Source organism: Mastigoproctus giganteus, chromosome 1, assembly GCF_048544385.1.
Source record: "Mastigoproctus giganteus isolate SK-2022 chromosome 1, ASM4854438v1, whole genome shotgun sequence".
Classification (NCBI taxonomy): Eukaryota; Metazoa; Arthropoda; class Arachnida; order Uropygi; family Thelyphonidae; genus Mastigoproctus; species Mastigoproctus giganteus.
The window spans coordinates 166,669,167-166,691,504 of NC_143575.1; the positions used below are offsets into that span (position 1 = coordinate 166,669,167).

The 22,338-nt window shown below is 39.3% G+C and overlaps 1 protein-coding gene across 1 annotated transcript in view; it reads left to right on the forward strand.

Moving 5' to 3' along the window:
- Positions 1 to 22,338, forward strand: part of Vps50 (vacuolar protein sorting 50) — a 731,402-nt gene that overhangs the window by 424,269 nt on the left and 284,795 nt on the right. The window contains exon 14 of the mRNA XM_090374870.1: positions 229 to 319. Within this exon, the coding sequence (XP_090230996.1) occupies positions 229 to 319 (91 nt within the window). The remainder of the gene's footprint in view (positions 1 to 228; positions 320 to 22,338) is intronic.

A 22,338-nucleotide genomic window follows, 5' to 3' on the forward strand; every position in this document is an offset into this window, starting at 1 on the left:
TCTCAAAGTGAAATTCTTCAATAAAATTAACTTAAATTTACACAGTTTAAAACTAGACTTTTTATTTTATTTATTTATTATTATTTTTTCAATCTTATACTTATCTTTTGTCATTAGATAAATAAATCATTCAATTTATTGAATAAGAGATAAACTTACAGTGTGTTTATATTATATATATGTGTGTGTGTGTATTTATTTATTATTATTATTATTATTTTTAATAAGGGGCTGCATGGAAGAGCTTCGAATGTTCTTTGAAAATGAAAGCTGGGCTCTATGTCCTGTCCGTGCAACTTTCACAACAGTCCAGTTACAAGTTAGTTCACAAAACAGTCTTAAAAATTTTTAGCAGATTATTTTATCAGTAATTTCTTTAATATCTGTAGTTTTGGTTATTTCTTTTTCAATTGAAATTAATCTTATGCTAGTAAGCTCTTTTTATGATGCTGCTAATTGAAGGTGAGCATTTATTAATTTTAATTCCAAGTAATGCCCAGTAACAGCAAATGTTAATAGCATAGAGAGTGGCTATAATATATTGGGCTATATTTCATCAGAAGGAATGTTAGATAATGTTCTCAGTTTTGTATATAATTTATTTCCACCTAAATCACAGTCAGTTCTGTCATATAAAACTTTCTCCAATATACATTTGTTGCAAGTCATCTCTGCTTAGTTCTTTTAAGTTATTAAGATTATAAAAAATTACAAATTTTTCCGAATTTATGAAATAGGTGAAACTATTTCAGTAATCATTCAGATGTGCTCAAAACATTCAGAGATGCCCAAGTGCCAAGCAAGCGATTGTATCAATTTCCAGAGCAATTTGAAAGTGTCTTCTCTCCAATTGACTGATTAAAGAGAATATTAAAGTCTTTTAATTTGCAAAGTTATTTTATTTGCGGCTCCTTCCAAATAAAGAAAGACATTTCTTTTTGTATGTATAACTAACTTCATTAATCCACTAACCTCTTGTCTCTTGGTCACTGGTAGTACTGTTCCTGCTTTCACATCATGGAGCTAGTAACCCGAATATAAATCCAATACTCAGGGCAAAAAAAGGAGCAAACGTGGACTACTTATTTTCCCTTGATCATGAATTGTCCCAACCAAAAAGATCATTCTTCATCAGACCTACCAGCTTTCCTAATCATACATCCATTATCAATGAAACCTCTTAGCAGTTTATTTTCAGTGCAGAAGAGCATAGGGACTGTAGCAGGTACTCCTAAAATAGTCAAACAACTTCACTCATGAGATCTCCTTGTGGAAACATCTTATTCCAATTATTCTAATATACTATTGAAGCAAATAACCTTTGGAGGCCTTCCCATTTCTGTAACCCCACACAGAACTTTAAATGCCTCTAAAGGGGTCACTTTTGGAATGGGACCTCCTGTGTTCCCTAGGAAGAAATTAATGAAGAACTTAAAGTGCAACATGTCCTCAATGCCAAAATAATAATGACCAAACAGGATAGCAGCACTCCAAATCTCCCTGTGTCAGTTAAAGCTGGCAACCATTCTTCCAATCGCTCCATATATTCCAAATCTACTGAGATTAGCATTAGCATTATTTGAGGCATATGATGCAAGAAAGCAAGCTTCTACAGCATCAGCCAAAAAAAAAACCCTTTCCATTTCACCCATCTGGTCACTCCAAATGCTTGTCTACTTCAGTCTTAAATTTATTCAAGCTATCAACTTCCACAACAGATGGAAGTCTGTTCCAGCAATCAACTACCCATTGACTGAAGACAAATTTCCACACATCTATTCTACAACTGTCTTTTCTCAATTTAAACCTATTCCCCCTCAGGTTCTTAGTCTGACCAAGTGGAAATATCCCATCAGCATTATCCATTTGGCAGGGAGAAAAAAACAATAAGCTTTTTCAGATTAAAAACGATCACAAGAAGTGGCTATCAAGCCTAAGGGGCAATAGAAAGGAAGAAGTAGTACTTGCTAGAATTCGAGTAGGACATACTCACCTAACTCATAGTGATTTACTGACTCAGGAAGACCCTCCAAACCAACTGTCAAACTCAACTGACAGTAAAACACTTGATCATTGAATGCCCGCCCATTATATCTGAGAGAACGAAAAACAGCTTTCTCTTCACATCTATCTTCTTCTAATAAACTTACCTTACAACAGATTCTCGGAGACCGACAAGATATTAATGATGTTTTTACCTTCCTCAAATTGATAAACAAATATCACCTGATATGAATCCTTTTATTTAATATAACAATCATGTACCAAATAAGATTGAAATAGGTGCATTATGGCCTTAGTAGCCCTTGCACCAATAAATCCAACAAACAACAACATCCCATCAGCATTGAGCCTGCTCAAACCAATCAAGGCCTTATAGACCTCATTCAGATCAACTTGCAGGTGCCTAGTCTCCAGATGCTGCAACTTGCAGAACTTAAGCCTTTCTTCATAAGTATACCCTTTGCTCCTCTCACCAATCTTGTTGCCCTTCTCTGTACATGTTCTAGCAACTCTATATTCTTCCTAAAATGAGCCTACAGTACTCAAGGTGTGGCCTGACCATTGACTTATGCAAAGGGATAATCACTTCCTTGTCTCTGCTAGCGAAATTCCTATATATCATTCACAAAACTCCATGACTCCTCAATGGTCAGGCCACACCTTGAGTACTGTACACAAGTCTGGAGGCCTCATTTTAGTAAGAATGTAGAGTTGCTAGAACGAGTACAGAGAAGGGCAATTCCTCAGTTCTCTGAGCAGGGCTGCCCCATCTGCCCTGCTCAGAGAACTTTATATCTGACTGCACAATTACGTTCAGGTCTTATTCATTCTCCACCTCCCTCAGTGTAGTATCAAAGAGTTGGTACTTTCCTCTTGGGTTACTGCTACCCATATGCAGTACTTTGCATTTGTCAATGTTAAACTTCAGTTGCCACTTCTCAGCTGATTGCCCAACTTTTCTAGATCCTGTTGCAGTAGCATACTGTCATTAACAACCCTGCCAACCTTTGTATCATCTGCAAACTTGGACATTAAGCCTGATATATTTTCATTGATATCATTGATAAATGAACAATGGGACCAGCACCGAACTCTGGGGGACTCCGCTAATAACATTAGTCCACATAGAGCAGTGACCATTTATTACCACTCTCTGCCGTCTCCCACTCAACCATCCCTTTATCCATTGCAGTACTTGCCCTTAATTCCATACCTCACCAATTAGTACAGCAGTCTTCCATATACAACAGTATCAAAAGCTTTCTTGAAATTCAAGTATATGATATCAAAATTATTTTTAGCATCCAGTTCCTTTGTGACCACATCGTAGCATCCAATAAAATTGGTCAGACAAGACTTCCCCCTAACAAACCCATGCTGTGTCTGAACTATTGCTGCTGTCTTGTCTATATGATTCTGTGTCATATCTTTAACCAATGACTCCATTATTTTCCCCGGAACAGAAGTTAAATTAATAGATCTATAATTATTTGTGTCATCCTTTGAATCCCCTTTGTGAATTGGGGATACATTTCCACATCTCCAGTCCATGGGGACCTCCCCCTGACTTTAGGGATGCTCTCATAATTATGGCTGAAGGTTTGCTTACTTCCCTTGCTTAACTGTGAATAAACTGTGAACACACACACACAATTTGGCCTCATTAGCCCCTGTGTTGTTAATCCCAATAACAACAGCAATACTTCCCTTGCTGCCTCCTTCATTATAACTGGATATATTCCATCTGCCCCAGGTGGCTTTTTTATGTTTAACTTCAACAATTTCTCCTCCACTGTGCTCTCAGTTATCACAAAATCACTTAGCTCCCTGTTAGAGTTAGATAAACTTCTGGAATTCCCCTCCCTGAATAACTCCTCATGTGAATGTAGATGAAAAATACTCATTCAGTTTATTAGCTACTTGAGCAGGATCATCAATAGTTGAACCATCTCTGTTAAGTGGACCAATCTGAATCATCCCCTTCCTTCTAGGGTATACATATGCTGTTATATATGTTTACATAATGCTGTTTTTCTTTGTGTTTTTTGCCAAAGATTTCTCGTAATCTTCCTTCGCCAGCCTAATCTCCTTTGTGACTTGATCAGACTAGATTATATCTGTCGTAGGCTTCTGTGTTCCTGATAATTTATATGCATCCCATGCATTTTTCTTCTCTGCCACGAGCCTCATTAATTCAGCCAACAACCATTTAGGTCTGAACCTTGAACAATATTTCTTAGTTGGTATAAAAATCCTAGTAGCCTCAAAGATTAAGTCCCTGAAGGCTTCCCATTTAGAATTCACCATTGGTAACATCATCAGTTGAGCCCAATCTGAAGAATTTAAAAACTGTCTCAGACCTTTGTAGTCACCTTTACAAAAACAAAAACCCTTCCCTTTACCCTCGATCATAGTTGCATCTTTAAGTAAATCCCACATCAGTACACTGTGATCACTGTCACCTAGTGGTTCCTTTATCTGCAAATTCCTTATGCATGCATTATCACTGCTGATAATCAGATCAAGGGTATTACTCCCTCTGGTTGCCCCTCAAACATGTTGCTGTGGAAAACAATCCTCCAATTGATCACAAAAGTCTTGTTAGCATGCGAGTGAACAACCCACAAGTTCCAGGCAATATCTGGAAAGTTAAAATCCCCCATTACAAGACATTCTGATTTACTGGCCCATTCTATTTCTCTGCACAACTGTTTATTGTACTCATCAGTGTCATTAGGCCTATAACATACTCCTACTCTCATTTTCCCTTTCCCAGTATTTATATCACACCAAACAGACTCAACGTTGCACTGTCCACCTGTGTCAACTGATGCACTTCTTTGAATTTTATAGGCACCTCCGTAGCCAGGTGGGAAGGAGCAGCAGTGTGTATCACACGCTTCTTGATTAGATCGGGGTTCGAGCCCGTCACCACCAAATACGGAGGATGCGGAAGGGTCAGGGAGTGACCACCGCATATCCTGGAGCAATATGGCCTTAGTTGCTAATGCTCCTAAAACAAATAACAAAAACAACCTTAGATTTTATATGTTTCTTAACCAACAGCATAACCTTCCTACGCTGTCTGCCCTTTCTGTACACATTGTACTCCTCAAATTCCAATTCTGCACTGCTTATATCTGTGTCTCTGATATACCAAGAATATCTGCCTTTGATGTCTTGATCAGCACTTCAAATTCATCAATTTTATTTACTATACTTCTAGCATTAGTGTACATGCAAGTATACATGCACTTGTTCTTACTCTTAGTTACCCTAACACAGCTCATATATTTACTTGTTCCATGATGACTCCCAGCAGCTCTTGAAATTCCCAGCAGCTTGCTCTCTAGGCTGCTGCTCATTACAAAAGAAGTGCAAGAATCACTTTCGCTTCTGCCTGCAGCTACCATTAATCTTTTAGTCTGTCAATACCCCCCAAACTAGCACTTTTCCGACCCACCTAACACTGCCTCAATAGCATCCGCAAATATTCTTGCACCCTTTCTCTTTAACTGTATCCCATCCCTGTAGAAGCAGTCTCTCCTGTTAGCAAGCACAGACCACATTGAAAAAATTTCTACCCATGAGTCTAGTACAATCTCTCCTGGGCCGAATTGATTGATAAGGCTCTGTTCATATACTCCCTTCTATCGTGTCTGGGCAGGATTGCAGACACTTTTAAATTTAACCCTAACTCACGACTTTTTTTTAGCATTTACCTGTACTTGTTAAATAAATCTGCAAATCTCTTACTCTTAAGGTTATTAGTGCCAACATATACAATATCACCTTTTTTGCCCTTAAAAGATGATATCTGCTCTACGTCATCAAATTATGCCCCTGGTGGACATACCCTGGTCCTGTTCCACCTATCCTTTTTGCATACTATATTCTCCGTCTCCCTGACAATAACTAGTTCCTGTGGGACCAGCGCATTCTGCCTTGGAGATTGCCGCTGTGTTGCCTAATGTCGCCTGATGCTGTGTTGCCTGATAATTTTGATATCGTATACTTGGATTTCAGGAAAGCTTTTGATACTGTTGCACATGGAAGACTGCTGTACAAATTGGAACTTTATGGCATTAAGGGCAAAAGTTACTGCAATGGATAAAGGGATGGTTGAGTAGGAGACTGCAAAGATTGGTAATAAATGAACACTACTCTACATGGACTAATGTTATTAGTGTTGTCCCCCAGGGTTGGGTGCTGGGCCCATTGTTCTTTTGTGTATTTATCAATGATATTGATGAAGGTATATGGAGATGCTTCAAATACCAGAAGTACGGACATTCCCAAACAGCGTGGTATGGCTATTTGTCCCTTCTGTGGGTCAAAAGACCACTCCCAATCTGACTGCATTGGTGTAACACCATGATGTCCCAATTGTCAGGTTGCTCATTCTGTATATTCCATAGCTTGTGAATCGTGGAAAATGGATAAGAAATTTCTGACATTTAAGGTAGAGAAAAATGTCTCATATTAAAAAGTAACCAAACCGATATTGATTATTGATGCCTTCCAGATCATGTGCAATGCAGTCCAAAACATTAGAGTTTTCAACATAGAGTGATATTAAAGCAGTGTTTCTCAACCTTTTTTTAATTATAGCCCACTAAAGAGCTTGGTTAGACAATTTTTTTTTCTAATCACTCTGATAAAATTTTAAACAAGAAAATACTTTATACAGTAACCCTTGCATAACACGGTAGTTAGGTTCCTATAAAATGCTGTGTAGTGTGAAACCGTGTTATACGGGACTAAGAACCAGTACAAAAAGGGTATTACGTTCCAAAAGCTAACAAAAATACACCTAATTTTTATAAATCGGAAAATTATTTTTTATTAAAAAAAAAAGTAATAACAACAAATGTCTTCCAAACTGTAATACATATATATCAGATAATGTACGTTCATTTAATTTTCTTCCTCTTCATCGCTGATAAGCACAATCAAATAAAAATGTTTACTGTGTTACAGAATATCTTCACCTTCCGAACTTTCTTCTGCTTCATCTACATTTCGTGTATCTTTTGCTCTCTTAAAAAAATCAGCAATCCGAGTTTTGTTTGCCTTTGTTTGATAGATCTTTATAAATTTCTTGGTATTGAGCTAAGCTTGGTCGAAGCTCCCCTTTGAAATTTGTGCTCCTTTCAGTAGAAGGATCTGCATTCAAAAAATAAGATTCTAATTGCTCGGCTAAATATATGCCTTCCTTCCCGTATGCTTTTTAGTATAAAATTTGGAAGTTCAGAATTTTTATCTGCACTGTCATCCTCTTAATTGATTTGGTTTACATCTGATGCCATTTCCACCAAATCCGCTTTGCCAGCCTCTTTTTCTACCAGTAATTTGTGAACATTTTCAGTAGTCCTTTCATCAAAACCTTCCCCTCCTACTGACTTAGCAAGTTCTACTATCATATCGATTCCGTTTTCTGCCAGTTCGACCATATTTCCTAAATGAGCTGACTCTGGCCATACATTTTTTTAACACGTAGTTAATGTTGACGTCTTTACTTCTTTGAGCCATAAAGCTGTGATTCCGATACAGTCCACAATTGAAAAATGTCTTTTGAGGGGTGCTTTTTTACTTTCCTTAAGCATAATTTAGGGCTGGAATTTAATTCACAACAAAGAAATTATTCCACTACGGTTCTTACGAACAAAGTTTAGTAATACATAGCTGGAAAAATTTATAAATGTTCAAATAAAAGCCAATAACTTTACAAAAACCTTAGGTCACGATCTGCATGCTTCGAAATCAATTTTTGGTTGTCTCAAACAATCACAAGTTCAATAGCACAGAACCTAACACGGGAATTTCCCAACAAAATAAAATACGGGGATTTACCAATAATCGTTTTTTTTTTGCATAACAACTAGCGAGTCAACAGTGGAGATTCACAAAAAAATGGAAATGTTGAAAAATTACATCCAATATAGCAAGGATTTCCCCTGCAATAAAAATCTCAAAAATTCCGTGTTCTGCGAAGTTTTGTCCCAATTTTCTAACCATGTTAGAGAAAAACTGGGTATAAGTATCGTGTTGTGCAAGGATTGCCGCAATTTATCAATCATGTTAGAGCGAAACCATGTTGCAGAAGTACTGTGTAATATGGGGGTTGCCTGTACTTATTCTTTTTATTCAAAGGGATCCCTGAGTCTGATGCTTCTTAGAAAGTTCAGTATGATGTTAGTAAGTTTAATTTTAATGTCTCCTCTTGAACATATATCAATTCTGTTTCTTTCCTTTGTTAATAATTTATTCACTGAACTAAAACAACTTTAAACCATATAATATGTTGAAAAACAGATATACTTTCGCAATTTCAGACCACATTGTTGGATAAAAAAGTTTAGTTGTTTTTGATCCCCACAACTCAGCCATTTCACCCTTTTCGAATTCATATATTTGCATTCTTCGTTACATTTTAATTCAATGAGTTCTTGAATTTCTTCACTAGCAGACCTGGCATTGCATCCGTGGTAGGCGCCTCCGTAGCCAGGTGGGAAGGAGCAGCAGTGCGTAGCACACGCTTCTTGATTAGACCGGAGTTCGAGCCCGTCACCACCAAATACGGAGGATGCCGAAAGGTCAGGGAATGACCACCGCATATCCCCAGAGTAATATGGCCTTAGTTGCTAATGCCCCCAAAAAACCAAACAAGCATCCGTGGCTTCACTTCAAAAGAAAATAAATCTGAAAATCAATTTTTAATTTCACTTTTTAAAGAACACAGATGATCTGAATAATTCTTAGATTCATTCTCGGTGAGAGATTCATTGATTTCAGGTAACACTTGCATACCATTAAATTGTTTTCTCGTTAAACTGCTTTTTAAAAATATTTCCAGTTTTTCAGTGAAGGCTTTTTTGGTGGTAGATGACTCTCATCAACCAGTGCAATACCACCACTTTGTTTGTAGTAGTAGTAGTAGTAGTGGCATGTGTTGCAAGAAAGCAAATGTATGAGCTTATGCAGCATCAGCCAAAAAAAAAAAAATATATCACACCATTCCCTCCAAATGCCTGTCCAGTTCCTCCTTAAATTTATTCAACCTATCAACTTCCACAACGACAGATGGAAGTTTGTTCCAACAATTAACCACCCACTGGCTAAAGGCAAATTTCCGCACATCTATTCTACATCTGTCCTTTCTTAATTTGAATTTATGCCCCCTTAGGTTCGTAATCTGAACAAGTGGAAGGATCCCATCAGAATTCAGCGTGCTCAACCCATTCAAGGCCTTATACACCTCAATCAGATCACCGCGCAGGTGCCTAGTCTCCAGCCACTGCAATTTGCAGAACTTAAGCCTCTCTTGATAAGAAGATCCCTTCGTTCCCCTCACCAATCTTGTTGCCCTTCTCTGTACACGCTCAAGTAAATCTACATCCTTCCTAAAATGAGGCCTCCAGACCTGTACGCAGTACTCAAGGCGTGGGCTGACCATTGCCTTATACAGAGGGATAATCACCTCCTTTTCCCTGCTAGCAAAATTCCTATATATCATTGACAAAACCCCATGACCTGCCCTGGCAGCCTGTCTGCATTGCTCAGAACTTCATATCTGACTGCACAATTACTCCCAGGTCTTTTTCATTTTCTACCACCTTAAGTGTAGTACCACATGGTTGGTACGTTTCTCTGGGGTTACTTCTACCCATATGCAGTACTTTGCATTTATCACGGTTAAACTTCAGTTGCCACTTCTTAGCCCATCTGCACAAATTATCTAGATCCTGTTGCAGTAGCACACTGCCATTACTGTCATTAACAACCCTGCCAACCTTTGTATCAACTGCAAACTTCGACATTAAGCCTGATATACCTTCATCAATATCATTGATAAATATACAAAACAACAGTGGACCCAACACTGAACCCTGTGGGACTCCACTAATAACATTAGTCCAAGAAGAGCAGCACCCACTGATTACCACCCTCTGTCTTCTCCCACTTAACCATCCTTTTATCCATTGTAGCAACTTACCCTTAATACCATTCTACTCCAATTTGTACAATAGTCTTCCATTAGTAAAAATAATAAGAGGAGTTTACCTCAATATAGTGCGTAGAACACTTCCGTATGATACCCTCCAGAAATTAAAATGGAAAAAACGAAACTTACCGGTACATTAGAGTAAAATATAAATAATTAAATAATCAATTTAACACATTATTTAATTATTTATATTTTACTCTAATATACCGGTAAGTTTTCGTTTTTTCCGTTTTAATTTCTGGAGGGTATCATACGGAAGTGTTCTACGCACTATATTGAGGTAAACTCCTCTTATTATTTTTACTAATATTATTATCAGCGTAGAATATATTGAGTAGTACAGCTCTGTTTCATACTATCTAATAGTCTTCCATGCGCAACAGTGTCAAAAGCTTTCCTGAAATCCAAATATATGATATCAAAATTATTTTTTGCATCCAGTTCCTTTGTAAGCACATCATAATATCCTATCAAATTTGTCAGACAAGACTTTCCCTTAACAAACCCATGCTGTGTCTGAATTATTGCTGCAGTATTGTCTAGATGATCCTGCAATGCATCTTTAACCAGCGACTTCATTATTTTACCCGGAACAGAAGTTAAACTAACTGGTCTGTAATTACTCGTGTCACCCTTCGATCCCCCTTTGTGAATTGGGGATACATTTGCACATCTCCAGTCCGTGGGAACCTCCCATGAGTCCAAGGATGCTCTCATAATTATGGCTAAGGGTTTGTTGGAGGCTTGAAGTGGTGGAACCCATGTTTAGTCTCTAGAGCTAAGTTCTGGTCAACCCTTCCCTATCTCTTCCATCATGCAGTATGACTGAAGACTTTTGAGGTTATGGTGGACATCATGGCAAGATCCAATCTTCCTTACATTTCGAGGGTACAACTCTAAAACGGTGTTTGTAGGCCAGCTGCTAGTTAGTACACCAGACCGAACCTCTTTAGGAGGCTTCCAGATCAGCTAGTGTATAATCTTGCTACCTCTGCTCTGCCAGATAGTTATATGGAGGCAGTCCAAGTAGTGTGTATGCAGGAGGCATTGTCGAGGCCACATTGTGTCAAGGGTGTGGGTATTTTCTTACCATGTGTATGCCATATCCCAAGATTTCATTACTTCATACAGCAACCCAAAGGTCGCAGGTTCGAATCCCGCCTAGTGCTTGGATCAGAGTAAAATATAAAAATTTTAGGAGGTGCATTATTGCCACAGAAGCCGATGTGCCAACAACTAACAAAAAAAAGTTTCGTACAGGCATGTCTCCCCCCCCCCACACACACTTTTTCTTACTATTGAATACACCATGAATTGTCAAACTAATAGACTAAGCTTATCTGCGAAAAGATCTAAACCTCCCCAACACTTCCTAGTTCATTTCAAAAGTATACGTGGCCTCAATTCTAATCTCAATGATATCCATTTCCACTTGCAGTCTGCCAAACCCAATGTAGTTTTTCTGACAGAATCTCATTTATCGGTTGATTCAACTATTGCTCATCTCAGTTACCCAAATTATTCGCTGTATGATTCCTTTCGCCTCAAAGGTGGTACTTTTGCAGATGTCTGTTCCGATATTCCATGTCAGAGACTTGATAATTTGGAATTTCCTCTTTTTTTATCTTCTCTGGTTTCAAATCTATCTGTTGTCTCTACCTTTCTCCCATCTCCACTAATCACTTGGAGCTCTTCGACTTCCCCTTTTTGCAACTTGACTTTCTTCTGTCCAGCTTTCCTAACAGTGAGGTAATTTTCCTTGATGATTTTAATGTTCACAAATCCAGCTGGCTTCCGTTTTCTAGTAACACCGACCCAGCTGTTCGAGATGCTGAGGTTTGACAATTTCTAATGACCTAGCACAGATTGTTCATTTACCTACAAAAATAAAGCGGACAATCCTAACCATAAAGCCAACACACTTGATCTTTTTCTCACAAACAACCCTTCTATGTACATGGTCAAAGTGAGTGGTCCTTTAACTGTGGGATTTCTTTTCCTTGGTCGAACTACTGTTTCAACATTTCTGATGTCCACATTTTCTCAAATCGTGTCAGTGAAATTATTCTTGTAGAAATGGAATCCTTTATCCCACACTCCACTTGTGTGTGTGGGGGGGGGGGTTGGTTTTTAGGAGCATTAGCAACTAAGGCCATATTGCTCCGGGAATATGCGGTGGTCATTCCCTTGACCTTTCCGCATCCTCCGTATTTGGTGGTGACGGGCTCGAACCCTGGTCTAATCAAGAAGCGTGTGCTACGCACTGCTGCTCCTTCCCACCTGGCTACGGAGACGTGTGTGTGTGTGTGTGTGTGTGTGTGTGTGTGTGTGTGTGTGTGTGTGTGTGTGTGTGTGTGTGTGTGTGTGTGTGTGTGTAATATATGTACAAGAAATTTTCCATTTGTTCTTTAAATAAACTAAACTACATATATTATAAACTGCTTATCAACTGATACAAGTTTTTAGCATAAATCATCAGATCATTCTAATAATTTCCAAATTATTTAAAAATCAAATTTATTGATTTTTAAAATTTTTTTGTTTGAAGCAGCTTGTACTAGCTAAATGGGGGTCCTCGTGGTTGGTAGGATCGCCATCCTCTCCAACCCAGATGGAAAAGTTCCGAGTTAGACTTCCATCGATGATGGGAGGAATTTTTACCGGCCTTTTCACAATGTGGCTGAGTTAGTTGGTCTCGGGTGAAGGTAGCATGGTTTTTTCTCCTGGAAACTCTGGTTTTTCATGATGCAAACATAAAATCAAACCTCGGAACACGCAATTTACAAACAATATACACAGAGCAATATGGCCTTAGTCACTCTAAAACCATACTACAACAACAACTAGGTAAATAATGCATTTGTCTGAACTATGATTTGACATAGGTAACCGTCTCAAACTTTCAACTATTTCCCCATTAAATTGATATTCATTAGGTTACTTATAGTCTCAATAAGTAGATAATTTCTCCTAACATCAACAGATCATTCATCATGCTGAATCCTCTCCCAGCTTCTGCTGAACTAACAGTAATTACAGTCAAAATTATTCCACCCCTTATAATACAGTCTGAGACTTTTATATATTCAATATCTCTATTATCGACTAAGTCACGAAAATTGTTTAATGTCATATTTAAGTAGCTGATTGAATTTTATTTATTGTTGTTCTATTTATTTTCAATCCACAAAGCTGCGTAAATGTTATTTTCCCAAGTTTCATGATTCAATAAATTTTAAAAAATTTAAATTTCATTATATTTTTAATTTTTGTCATCAAACGAAAATCTATTTTCATATACATTATTAGACAATCTAAGAGTTTTTTTTCTCTTGGAATTGATACTTTATTATATATTGTTTCAAATAGTATATGATATTTATTTGTTTTTATGATATCTTCCTTTTTTCTTTCATAGTTTCCTTTATTTAGTTTTGTATGTTCAATAATTTTTATCGTTCATCAGATTAATCTGTCAGCACATAATTTACAGACAGTATATATGGAGCAGTATGGCCTTATTGCTGGTGCTCTTAAAACCCTACTACAACAATGGCAATTAATCTGTTAGCTTTAATAACTGAAACTTTTATTTATTGTAAAACTAAAGAAAGTATTTATTGACACCTCTGTTGGAATATTGTTTATTGAATCTGGATCTCTAAAATATTTTTCACTTTTCAAATGTTTAACTATTCCCATTTCACAGTTTCTATTAAAGTGAATATACAAGGCTTGATATGATTTCCAAACTGCTTTTGCAGCTCTAGCACTACACACTGCCCATCAAGGTCCAAAAATTGTTCCAATTTTCATTATTTAAATTCCAGCTCTTCAGATATATTATTTAATATTCTCGGTTTATTTGATGTATGGTAGTAAACATAAAGTTTATCAAGAAAAGATTTAAATTGAATTACTTGATTTACATCTTTTATTGCATTATCCAGAGATAATTGAATATGGTGACTTAGACCGTGCCAAATTAAAACATCCAGAAAATTTTCTAAAATTTTGACTGAAACTCCAGACTTTCTGCCTAGCATTACACTGGCACCAAGTGTACAAATTCCAATTTTTTGCCCCTCGACGTCGGCACCTGTACGTGGTGAGGGGACCTCCCAGTGACGCTGCTGGACTTCCAGACTAGCATCACTGGGATCCAACGCCCACAGCCCAGGTTCCAGGCTTACATCAATGGAATCCGGCATGTTTGCCGTGCGCTGCGACCCGTGGAATATCGGAAAGGGGGATCCTGGTGGTTGAGGGGCCCAGCTTCAATACACCACTTTGGCCCCTGCTTCGACAAGACGGGAGGTGCTGGAAGACCCGGCTAGGATCAATCGGCTAGTAGGCTCGCCTGCGAGGGTCAACCGTGTCAATGCCACGCCCCTACCCGCATGGTCCGAGGGACAGGATTCATGCTGGCGGCGGTACGGGTATGGTGTCTGGGTAGCCCTGGCGTTCCACTCCCGAGCGCATTTATTGCATGCCGGGTAGTGGGCGTCCCTTTGGGCTCCGTGGTGGGTGGGAAGCCCGGGCACTAAACCAAATAAAATTTCTATGAATCCTGATAAACCTATTTCTTCCGGGGCCCCAACCTGGTCCCTATCTGAAACCATAGACAAAGAATCAGATAGCATTATTGCTAAAAAGAGGCAGCGAACCGAATTACCACCAGGGCCAAAAAGGGTTAGATGGGTTAGCAGGTTCACCCAAATCAGTTAAGAGGCTTCGTTCTGGAGACCTTTTAATTGAAACTAAAAATGACAGGCAATCTGAACATCTACTCCGAACAACATCAATCGGAGGAATACCTATAACAGTGACACCACACAGAACACTCAATTCATTGAGAGATGTCATTTCGGAGTGGGACCTTCTCGACGTAACCGAGGAGGAAATCTACTCCGAATTAAAACCACAGGGAGTCATTGCCGTCAAGAGAATTACTGCACAAAGGGATGGAAAACTTGTTAAAACCAGGAGCGTTATCCTGACTTTTAACTCTCCTAAACCTCCTGATGAGATTAAAGCTGGATACATCAATTGTTCAGTGCGTCCATACGTTCCGAACCCTTTACGGTGTTTTAAATGCCAGAAGTATGGACATTCTCAAATGGCGTCTGCCGTGGAGTCCTTGCATGCGCTTGATGCGGTGCAAAGGACCACAAAACAACAGCATGTTCAGCCGCAAAACCCACCTGTATTAACTTTAAGGGAGAACACCCGGTCTACTCACGAGCATGCCAGAGGTGGAAAGAAGAAAAAGAAATTCAACGGCTGAAGGCAGAGCTAAATATATCATACCAGGAGGCAAGGAAATCGGTGAAACCCCTGAATATCAACAGACCTACCTACGCCCAGAAGGTAGCATGGAGATGTTCCATCGGAACTCAGACGGACATGACCATTCCTCCAAAGGAATCTTTCACTCCCATCTCGCGTTATCTCTTAAGTTCGCAAAAACCTGCACAGAAGGACCAATCAGCTGCCACTCCTATATCGGTACCTCCTAATGCTCCACAATTAACAAAGGTAATTACGAAAGAAAAGAATAAGAAAGGGGAAGTCCCCCCCCCTAGTACCCAAGAAAACATGGATGTCAAGCAGAAGGAGGTACCCGAAGATTCAGTCTTGGAACTCTTTGCGGAGGAAGAAATGGACACAGGACAGTGTCCATTCTTCCCCAAAAAAGAGAAACCCAAGACTGATAAAAGTAAGCCCTCAGCAACTCGGAAGCCGCCTGATGGACCCACCAAGCCAAAATAATGGCTAAATTCCTACAATGGAATTGTCGTGGATTCCGGCGAAATATTGATGACATCAAGGCTCTCCTGCAAAAGCACGAGCCAGTTTGCTTTTGCTTGCAGGAGACATATCTAAAGGCAAATGATGATCCCACCATGCACAACATCACATTTTTTCGAAAGGATAGAATAGCAGATGGCTCTGTACATGGGGGAGTGGCTATCCTTGTGGGTAACCAGACCCCAGTGCAGCCCTTGCTAATTACAACTAGCATAGAACCTGTTGCAATTCGCCTTACGGTGGGATTTTTATTAACGGTCTGCTCTATCTATTTGCCACCTGGGACTGAAATCTCCCAGGAAGACCTTGATGATCTTCTAACGCAGTTGCCTCCCCCTTTCTTACTTCTCGGGGATTTTAATGGACATAACACCCTGTGGGGTAGGGCTAACATCAATGGAAGGGGACGAGTCATAGAGCATATGCTAAATGACAATGACCTTTCCCTTCTAATTACTGGAACAAATACCTTCTTCCACATGCCTACCCGTACTTTTTCTGCCATTGATCTCTCTATCTGCTCCCCTTCTCTACTCCCTTCACTCACTTGGGAAGTGGAGGAGAATCCATACGGAAGTGATCACTTCCCTGTGATAACCTCGTTACACAGTGGGAGACCATGTCTTCCCTTCAGGTTACCACGGTGGAAGATTGATCAGGCTGACTGGACTGCCTTCCAACATCAGGCAAAATTTGATCTTAGCACAGTCAGTCAAGAGCCTATCAATGATGCAGTTAAGTACATCACAGAAAATATTGTCCAAGCAGCTGCGAATGCTGTTCCAAAAACATCTGCCCGGTTTCCACCATTTCCCAAACCTTGGTGGAATTCACAATGCACAGCAGCCAAAAAGGCTCAAAACAAAGCGTGGGGGATATTCCGCCGATATCCTACCACGACCAACCTTATAGCCTTTAAACGTGCATGAGCCAAAGCACGCTACATCCATCGTCAGAGTCAAAAGGAATCGTGGATCTGTTTTACATCAACTATTAACCAGGCTACCAATTCTAAGGTAGTCTGGGATAAAATCCGGAAAATGAAGGGAAAATATACATCCCACCCTTCTGCAATCCTAGGTTATAATGGATGTGCTATTGCAGATCCAACTGCAATAGCCAATTCTCTTGGGGAAACATTCTCTAACATCTCTGCAACATCTTCGTATTCCCCAGAGTTCCTGATCCTGAAATATAAAATCGAAAAACAGGCACGTAACTTTAAATCTAAGAGCATTTATCCCTACAACGGGGATTTCTCTATTCAGGAACTGAAAAGAGCCCTCGCTCTTTCCAAAGCAAGTGCCGTTGGACCAGATGGCATCCATTATGAAATGATTAAACATCGTTCCCAAAATCTATGGATTGTCTGCTCCTTCTGTATAACAGAATCTTTACTGAAGGGCAGTTTCCCGACTCCTGGCGAAAGGCAATCGTTCTTGCCTTTCCTAAGCCAGGAAAGGATCCAAAAGTCACTACCAATTATCGTCCTATTGCTCTGACTAGCTGTCTGTGCAAAATCCTGGAGAGAATGGTTAATTCTCGTTTAATATGGTATCTAGAATCAAATGACCTTCTGTCCAACATCCAGTGCGGCTTCCGAAGGAACCGGTCCACTTTGGACCATCTTATTAGATTGGAAGCATCCATCCGGGATGCTTTCCTAAAACGCGAACACTTGGTGTCGGTGTTCTTTGACATGGAAAAAGCGTATGACACAACTTGGAGATTTCGCATTTTAAAAGATTTACATAGCCGAGGCCTTAGAGGGCATCTCCCTTTTTTATTCAAAATTTTTTAGCCAATCGATCGTTCCAAGTTCGTGTGGGATCCTCACTCTCTCGCTCCTTTAGCCAAGAGGAGGGAGTACCACAAGGATCAGTATTAAGTGTCATACCTTTTGCCATCAAAATAAATTCCATCACAGAACAACTTCCTCCAACTGTAAACAGTGCCCTCTATGTTGATGACTTTAGCATTTTTTTGTCAGTCATGCAACATGAGGGTTATTGAAAGACAACTGCAGAAAGCCATTGATAGTCTGAATTCCTGGCCACTTGCTAATGGCTTCAGGTTCTCGCCGGAGAAGACCGTTTGCATACACTTTTGTCGCAAGCGTAATCTTCATCCTGAACCTGAATTAAGGCTTGTACAAAATGCTATTCCAGTAGCAGCGAACACAAAATTCTTGGGACTCATATTCGATAAAAAACTGACCTTTTTGGATCATATTCGTCAACTCCGCACAAAGTGCACAAGAGGACTTTATATGCTCCGCTAGCTTTCCTCTTTATCTTGGGATGCAGACCGATGCACCCTTCTACGGCTTTACCGTGCACTTGTGCGATCCAAATTAGATTATGGGTCCCAAGTATATTCTTCAGCCAGAGACAGTGCCCTTCGATGGCTGGACCCTGTCCATCATCAGGCTCTACGTATCGCTACTGGAGCATTTCAAACATCTCCTGTCCAGAGTTTATACGTCGAAGCAAACAAACCACCGTTATCACTTTGACGTAAGCAGTTGTCTTTAGAGTACGCGTTAAAACTGAAATCCCTGCCAGACCATCCAACGTGGCCATTTGTTTTTGAGCCACGAAGGGAAAACTTGTACAATACCCGTAAGACTGCCAATCGTCCTTTTGGTATTCGTCTCCAAGAGCTACTCAATGAACTTAATATCAAGGTAGACAAGGTTGCCCAATCACCAAAGCAACCCTTTCCACCCTGGCATGCTCATCTCCCGGCATGTGACTTATCCCTTAGAAATTGGGCAAAGTCGGACACTCCATCATCAGTCTACCTGCAGCTTTATTCAGCACACCGAGCTGAACATTCTGACTTCGCGCCAGTTTACACAGACGGTTCGAAGTCGGAGTCATATGTGGGATCTGCTGCTGTCTTTACAGAGATCACTACATCAGAGCAGATTCCCTCTGAATGCAGCATATTTACTGCAGAGCTGCACGCTGTTGAGTTAGCTTTGGATCACATCAGTAAATGCCAATACCAACGGTTCATTTTATATTCTGACTCTCTCTCAGCGTGTTACAGGCTATAATAACTGTTAGATATAATTCTCATCCAGTTCTGTCTAGCATTCAGCAGAAGATTCACTTTCTCCATGAACGTGAATATGATATCCTCTTCTGCTGGATTCCCAGCCACATTGGGATTATGGGAAACGATTTGGCTGACACCGCAGCCAAATCAGCAATTCTCAATAATAATCGCTGCCTGTCAGTCCCCTATACAGACTACAGGCAAATAATACACGAGAAAATACATTCCCAATGGCAGGATTAGTGGAATAGACAGACTGCGAATAAATTATATCAAATAAAGCCTGTAATTGAACCGTGGCAGTCTAGTCTGCGCAGGAATCATAAGGAGGAAGTTGTTCTTGCCCGGATCCGCATAGGACCATAGTCATTTGACACATTCTTTTTTGCTGAGGTCTGATGACCCTCCTATGTGTGAGTCTTGTGGCACAATTTTATCAATTAGACACATTTTAATTGACTGTCCAGATTTTAGCAATATCCGTTTTACCGCTTTTAACCATCTGACTGAGCCTTATACACTCAGTCAGATTTTATCTGACAATGACAATGTGTCTGCTGTTTTTAGCTATTTTAAATCAATAAAGGTTTTTACTTGTATTTAAAATTTATTTGTTGATGTAATTTCTTTGATTTATCATTTTTACATTATATACCTTGACTTGGTGACCTTAATAATTAGATCAGTAAAATTAAAAATTTTAAATATCATCTAGTTTTGGAGCATTATTGCCTTAGTTGCTAATGCGCCAATAAAAACCTAACAAACAAACAAACAATCCAATTTTTCGTTGCTCTTCTTTACACCCAGTGCAACAGATCCACATTCTTCCTGAAATTACTTTTCAGATATCTAGCAGTACTCATGATATAGACTACTATGTCCTTATACTTGTCCATTCATTTATCCATAACAGTAACTTGCCTCTAATACCATACTGCTTCAGTTTGTATAACAATCTTTCAATTGGAACAATCGCCATCTCTAACTTATAATTATATAAAGCATAATACGCATCACTGCATTTAGAATTCTATTAGATAGTGTAGTATTGAAAATTAATTAATTAAATTTATTGATCTTATTAATTTAAAATATCATGCCTCAGACTAGAGCAGCAAAGCAATGGGCACAAAGTGGCAGGAGTGCTGTGACTCGGGGAAGAACTGAGTTGGGCAATTCTTCAACTGATCTGATTGAGGTGTATGAGGCCTTGAATGGGTTGAGCATGCTGAATTCTGATGGGATCCTTCCACTTGTTCAGATTACGAACCTAAGGGGGCATAAATTCAAATTAAGAAAAGACAGATTCTAAGATGTAGAATAGATGTGCGGAAATTTGCCTTTAGCCAGCGAGTGGTTAATTGTCGGAACAAACTTCCATCTGTCGTTTGGAAGTTTATAGGTTAAGTAAATTTAAGGAGGAACTGGACAGGCATTTGGAGGGAATGGTGTGATTTTTTTTTTTTTTTTTTTTTTTTTTGTTGATGCTGCATAAGCTCATACACTTGCTTTCTTGCATCACATGCCACTACTACTACAGTATTAAAAACTTTAATGAAATCTAAGTATTTGATTTCAAAATTACTTTTGGCATCTAGTTTCTTTGTTCCTGTGTTATAGTACACAGGAACAAAGTATATAGGTGCATGTATACCTGCTTGTACAACAATGCTAGGTGTTTGGTAAATAAATTTGATGAATTTGAGGTATTGCTCAAAACATCAAAGGCAGATATTGTTGGGATATCAGAGACGTGGTGTCACACAGATATAAGTAATGCGGAACTGGAATTTGGGGAATACAATGTGTATAGAAAGGATAGACAGGACAGGAGGGGAGGAGGGGTTATACTATTAATTAAGAAACACATAAAGTCCAAGGAAGTGAAGCCAGTCGACATCGATGGACAGGGCAGTGTCGAGTCAGTTTGGTGTGACATAAGCATAGGGAAATCAAAATTGAGAGTAGGAGTGTGCTATAGGCCTAATGACTCTGATGAGTATAATAAGATATTGTACAGGGAAATAGAGTGGGCCAGTAAATCAGAGAGTCTTATAATGGGGGATTTTAATTTCCCAGATATTGACTGGAATTTGTGGGTTGGTCACTCGCACACTAGCAAGGCTTTTGTGGTTTTTTTGGATGATTGTTTTCTACATCAGCATGTTCATGAGGCAACAAGAGGGAGCAATACTCTTGATCTGATTATCAGTAATGATTCTTCATGCATTAAGAATCTGCAGATAAATGAACCACTAGGTGACAGTGATCACAGTGTGTTGAAGTGGGATTTACTCAAGGAGGTAACTACCATCAGAGGTAAAGGGAAGGGTTTTTGTTTTCGTAAAGGTGACTATGATGGTCTGAGACAGTATTTAAATTCTATACAGTGGGACCAACTGATGATGTTACCAACAGCAAACTCAAAATGGGAAGCATTCAAGGAACTAATCTTGGAGGCTACTAGGCTTTACATACCAACTAAGAAATATTGTTCAAGGTTTAGGCCTAAATGGTTGTCAGATGAACTAATGAGACATGTGGCAGAGAAGAAAAATGCATGGGATACATACAAATTAATGGGTGACATGGAAGCCTATGATAGATATAAGTTGGTCTGTAAGCAAGTCACAAAGGAGATTAGGCAGGCAAAGGCAGACTACGAAAAATCCTTGGCAAAGGATGCAAAGAAAAACAGAAAAGAGTTCTTTACATATTTAAACTCAAGAAGGAAAGGGATGAATCAGATTGGTCCACTGGATATTGATGGTTCAACAGTTGAGGATCTTGCTCAGGTGGCTAACAATCTAAACGAGTATTTTGCATCTACATTCACGCTTAAGGAGTTATTCAGGAAGGAGAATGATGTAGGTAAAGTAAACATTGGCAGTGAGCTGGATGATTTTGTAATAACTGAGAGGAAAGTGGAGGAGAGATTGTTGAGGATAAACATAAAAAAGGCACCTGGGGTGGATGGGATCCACCCAGTTATATTAAAGGAGGCAGCAAAGAAAGTAAGCAAACCCCTAGCCATAATTATGAGAGCTTCTTTGGACTCAGGGGAGGTACCCATAGACTGGAGATGTGCAAATGTAACCCCAATTCACAAAGGAGGATCAAAGACTGACACAAGTAATTATAGACCTGTTAGTTTAACTTCTGTTCCAGGTAAATTAATGGAGGCACTGGTTAAAGAAGCACTGCAGGATCATCTAGACAAGAATTCAGTTATAGCTCAGATGCAGCATGGTTTTGTTAAGGGCAGGTCTTGCCTGACCAATTTGATTGGATACTATGATGTAGTCACAAAAGAACTGGATGCAGGGAATAACTTTGATATTATATATTTGGATCTTAGAAAGGCTTTTGATACTGTTGCACATGGAAGACTGCTGCACAAATTGGAGCAGTGTGGCATTGGAGGCAAATTGCTGCTATGGGTAAGGGGA